Genomic DNA, 5,545 nt, shown 5'->3' on the forward strand with positions numbered 1-5,545 from the left:
GAAATAGTAGTAAAATAAAATTGTGAATGCGAGTCAACAAAGAGGATGACATGGCCTTTCACCCATGACCTGTTTGATTTTACACAAGCAAATGACATTAAGTTTTACAAATTCTGTTTGATCCCTTCCCTCAAATTATCAAGAAAATAATATTATAATGAAATGTTCAGACTTCAAATTTTTTTTGCTGTATATTTTACTAAAACTTTTTTTTGGATAATTTAATAATTAGAGAAAACAAAACTTCATAGAAGTTAACCCTAATAATGATTCTGTGTGCCCTACCGTGATTACAATACTTACTTGGAAAGAAGAAATCCTCAAACTTCACACCTGTTTGGGTAAAACTTGTTAATGTAAAAACAAGCTGCAAATCTGTGCTTTTTATACATGTTTGTTCTAAATTTCTAGTTCAAATAGTTTGAAAACAATGAATCTTTTAAAGCTGGTGGTGTTAAAAAACTGTTGTTAAAAAAGCTACAAAAATGGGCTATCTCTGCTTTGCCCACCATGAGTATTAAAACTTTAGAATTCAAGTCCCTACATTTTTGTTTTACAACTTCTAAGTTTCTGAAGCTAATAAGAACATAAATATATCATATGAAAGTTGGAATTATTTTGTTTTCACAGCCTACGTGCCACAAAGTTCTCATTCTTCCTTCAATATAAGAATTGTACATCTAAACTTTCAGTTAGTATGTCACAAATCTCTCGAGTCCATGCTTTCATATTCTAAATACATAATAGATTTGTATTACTTTTTTGCTATAGATAAGTAAAAAATTAACTTAATGTGTTTGCTTAGTATGTTGAAGAAAATGCTTTGCAAATCATTTTCATAACACAGAAGAATGGACATTACCTTCTGAAGATCACTGATGAGGACTTAATGATCTTTTTTTCTTTCTTTTGTTTGGAAACAGCTTTAAGTAAATTTTAAAATAAATATAAAGATGTGGTTAATCTACTACAGATTGGCATCTCATCCAAGAGAAATATGTCACCATTCTAATCAGCTTGTGCTACTGAAATTGGAGTTTGTGCTGGATTTAACTATTAATGGTTATAATTATAATAAATGCATGATAATGTATGTGGCTTATCATAATTTTAATTTTGAGATGTTTAAGACTGTAAATGGAATTGATAGTGTTGATGTATCATCTTTTTTCATAATAACAGTGAGAATAGTAGGACCAGGGGACACAAATATAAATTTTGGCAGGGTAGGAGCCATCTTCAGCTTAGACAGTTTTATTTTTCTAACATGGTGGTTGGCCTCTGGAATGGGTTGACTTCAGATGTTGTGGAGGCTCACAATAACATAATTACAGTGATTTCCCAAAGTAGGGATAAATTTCAAGTAATTCAGTTTTGTAGTTTTGACTTTCATGTTTCAAGATTTTTTGTAGCATTAAAACTTTCTGTATCACTATATCTAGCTAGATTACATATATATCAATCCATACTTTTTTGTCTTTATAAAATTAAAAACATTTTTATTAACACTTGTTTGTTAAAAGACTACAAGAAAAGGAAAGATTCTGTGTCAAAAGCTTTTGTAATGACAAGTGTTATCAGATCAGAGAGAGATAAAATAATACTCTTGAAACTTGGACAACAGGTATGTACCCATGATATAATTAAATAAAACATTTCAATTCATATTTTTTCAACAACTATGAATATCTAGATAATTATTTTCACTTAAAATGCTGTATTACCAGTTAAAAATTACTATTCCATTGCAAACTTTACTATCCCTACACTACTTGGCAATGTGCTCAATGTGCCAAGTGAAAATGGTGGTATTTGGGAGACAATAAGCTATTACAAATGGATATGTCAGATCTAGGGATATTACATTTCACAATAACATGCAGTCAACAAGGTGAATATACTGATTAGTATCAAACCACAGAGGTGCCAAACACTTAGTATCAAACCACAGAGATTCCAATCACCTGTTTACCTGTTTAGCCAAATGACAGGCTCGATCAGGAGCATTCAGAATTTCATAATAAAACACTGAAAAGTTCAATGCCAGACCCAGACGAATAGGATGTGTTGGCTGCATTTTACTCTTTGTAATATCAAAAGCCTCCTGGTAAGCTTTCTGAGATTCCTCAATCACACCTAAAGATCAAGAAAGAAGGGAAATATTTTTAGAATGTTTACCTGTTTTGCCAACTGGCAAGCCTTGTCAGGCGAATTCAGTATTTCATAATAAAATACTGAGAAGTTCAAAGCAAGGCCCAACCGAATAGGATGTGTTGGCTGCATTTTTGTCTTACTGACATCAAATGCTTCTTGGTAAGCTTTCTGAGACTCATCAATAACACCTGCAAGTCAAAAATAAGTGTCATCAGTTTATTCTGTAAAATTAATAAAATATGTAATTTCTTCAGAGGCCAAACATGTCTTATTAATTAACCTGATGTTTACTGTAGTAACAAAAGATATTTCCAAAACAAAACAGCTAATTAAAGAACCAACATTTCCTCAACTTTTAAGATATCTTGAACGAGAAAACAAATTTATAGTATCAATGTAACTAGAAATAACCTATTTTCTATTTCTACAAATAAATATATATAATCACCTTTTCCAAACCAAATGCTTGCGAACATTTATAAAAATAACTTTTTTTAAATTACTCTTCAAAGAATTTTTCAGTTAACATCTTATTTGACTTTGCATTACTTATTTATCTAGAATTAAACTAACCAAGTTATACCTAACTCTCAAAATTAGTGAATGTTTCTGCACAATAGCAAATGGAAACTTCAAACTGTACTCTTATAAAATTTTGCATGTAACAATATAACCTGAAATATGTAATGTGTTTTCTATCTTATAGTCTTAAATGTTATTCTTTTCTATTGTTTTTGAAAAAATGAACTTATATGACTAAACTTCACCTCTTAATGCTAATAAACAGTGATATTTCCAGAAAACATTTTGCTAACTCCGGTGTATGCTAAATGCATTTCACAGGATTATCAATGTTTTACAGTTTACATAAACCTATTACTAAGTACAAGAAATACAATAAAAAGCACACTAATTTGCTAAGAAATTCAAAGTATTCATATATAATGAAAAACAAGTTAGAGCACAAAGGACAATAGGAACATTCATATTATGGTGAAATGTGTTAATCCGAACACACTTGTAATGATTAATCCTGGATTATTGACACACCCATATAGCCTAATCAGTAAATTTGAATACAATAACACTATTAATAGTATGCATTATCAATCTACATATGCAATTAGTAATAAAACAACAAAAAACTGTATGCTAATAGACTAAGCAATAATAATAATTAATTACATAAATTGCATGACCAAAGTGACACATGTCAATCGTCACACAAATCATTTTGTTGAAACCAATGACTTATTTATATAATATAAAATGCAGAGTAAATGTGTTGCTTACTTGTATAAACAAACATAACATTTTAATGATGCTAATTTTTCTATGCATTTTTGTTTTGGATCATAGTTACTTGACTGTATTATAAATCACTCTGATGATCTCGCAATATCCATTACAGTTTATAATTACATTATAATTGTTGTAAATGGGCACCCATTGCAAGTACAGGTGTTAAAGTCAGTAATTATCACCCTGTTTCCTGTTCTCATTGACCCCTACTTGACTACTGTGAAATTGTGTACAAATTACTGAATCATGTATCAACAGGAAATGGATATTAGAAATAATTGTTCGGATTCAGAACACAATTTAGTGATTAGTGATTAAATTTCCCCATTGTGAAGTTTTCAACATGAAAAAATCTTCCAGATTATGAATAATCCCGTCTTTTGACATCCAGACTAACAAAGATTCACTATATAGTGAAATTAGCTTGAGAATAAGAGAAAAATGTTAATAATTAAAAAATAAAATATTACGTAGTCTAATCCAATATCGTCTCAAACGAACAAGGACGGCATCATTTCCCAAATCAACTTAAGTTCATTTGAAGTCAAATTTCTGTCACTGTGGTAATGTTTAATGTTTTTAACTTCAGGAAAAAGTTAAGACATGATTACTATACCAAACTTTACTTTGCCACAGTTTTAACTTTTCATCTAACAAGGATTCAACAGTCTTGAGATACAAATAAACTTTCCATTATGAATGTTAACTAGAGCTACATGCTTTTTTTTTCTTCTTTTGAAATAGTTTATTATGTTTTTGCTGGAGAATTATTGTTCTATTTACTACATCTACAAAGTTTCTTCAGTAATCCTAATAAGTTACAAATAATTTATGACATTCATTAGATAAAGAAAAGCTTTGTTTTAAAATAAGTCACAATGTTTATCAGCAAACTTCCAATTTCTTAAATTACCTTTAGAAGACTCATATTTACCTTAAAACCTTTTTTAAAAAACAACAACAAAACACAATATGGTCCACTTTAGCAAGCTTTCACAAACAATACATTTCCCTAGTGTGCATTGATGTTAAAAACTATTAAAACTCCAATCACTTTCTTATTTATCTCCTTTTAAATTTTTGCTCAACAAAGACTAAGTTTTATACTATTAACTCTTTCAACATAACCATAACCTCATTATAGTTTGCATACTAATAACTTTTAATATTTTAAGTGTATCTTTACAAAATATTGTACACTTATAGTAAACATTAGAAGCCTTTTGCACACAAAAAATAAATTTTTTAATGAAGTATTTTTACTTAAATTTGTCCGTGAAAATATCGATTCTTTTTTTTCAATTAGTCTGAGTGCAAAGTGATTTTCATGTCAAAATTAAAAATACTTTTCATCATCTAAAAAAATGTGCAGCTCACGCTACGCTATCGAATTACATTACCCACGAGCTGCTTGCGTACGTGCCTCGTAAACCATTTCAATTATATTATTATTACTTATTTTACCTAATCTAGTCTTAAATAACTTAAAAAGATCCATACTTTTAATTTTAGTTACTTTTATATTAATAAATAAAGAATAAATATGAAAAACAAGAAATAAAGTACTTAACACAATCTTCTTTTTTTATTGCCCTCGATTGCGAGGACAGTTAAGCCTGATTTTTTTTAGTGATTATAGTAAAGCAGTAAACAATTTTTACTTAATTAAATAATACACCAAAGAATATTGACTAATAACATGCAAAAAGTAGACAAATTCACTTACCTAACAAAATTTTCCTGGCTTTAAACTATGTGACAAGAGCCGTCACAAATTCTTCCAAGCTAGTCGTTAACTTTCACACAGGAATGAATCTTGTACTGTGAGCGAAATTAACAATATTCTGTTCAGAATACAACGTTATACAATATGTCATTTCATAGATTAAAACCTTGACTTTCTATTGGTTATAGGTAATATACAATGAAACTTACAAGAGAACTATCAACAAATTGTGAAAGAGAGAATGTGATAAGTGAGTGTGACAGGAGGGGTCTGATTTTCTATTGAATAGCTCTGTAACCAAACAAAATTGAAGTTTATAAAAATTATGGTCTGTTTCAGCAATAACGGTTTTATAGTGTATTT

The 5,545-nt window shown here is 29.2% G+C and overlaps 1 protein-coding gene across 5 annotated transcripts in view; it reads right to left on the reverse strand.

The window, feature by feature from the left end:
- Window positions 1–5,545, reverse strand: part of LOC106462130 (14-3-3 protein zeta-like) — a 51,484-nt gene that overhangs the window by 8,477 nt on the left and 37,462 nt on the right. For 3 of the 5 annotated variants that reach the window (XM_022389276.1, XM_013922021.2, XM_022389277.1), the window contains exon 4: window positions 2,179–2,342. In XM_022389276.1, the coding sequence (XP_022244984.1) occupies window positions 2,179–2,342 (164 nt within the window). Of the gene's footprint in view, window positions 1–1,972; window positions 2,137–2,178; window positions 2,343–5,545 lie in introns of all 5 variants that reach the window. The other 2 variants (XM_013922022.2, XM_022389278.1) reach the window with 1 other exon arrangement.

Source organism: Limulus polyphemus, unplaced genomic scaffold, assembly GCF_000517525.1.
Source record: "Limulus polyphemus unplaced genomic scaffold, Limulus_polyphemus-2.1.2 Scaffold1099, whole genome shotgun sequence".
In the NCBI taxonomy this organism is placed as follows: Eukaryota; Metazoa; Arthropoda; class Merostomata; order Xiphosura; family Limulidae; genus Limulus; species Limulus polyphemus.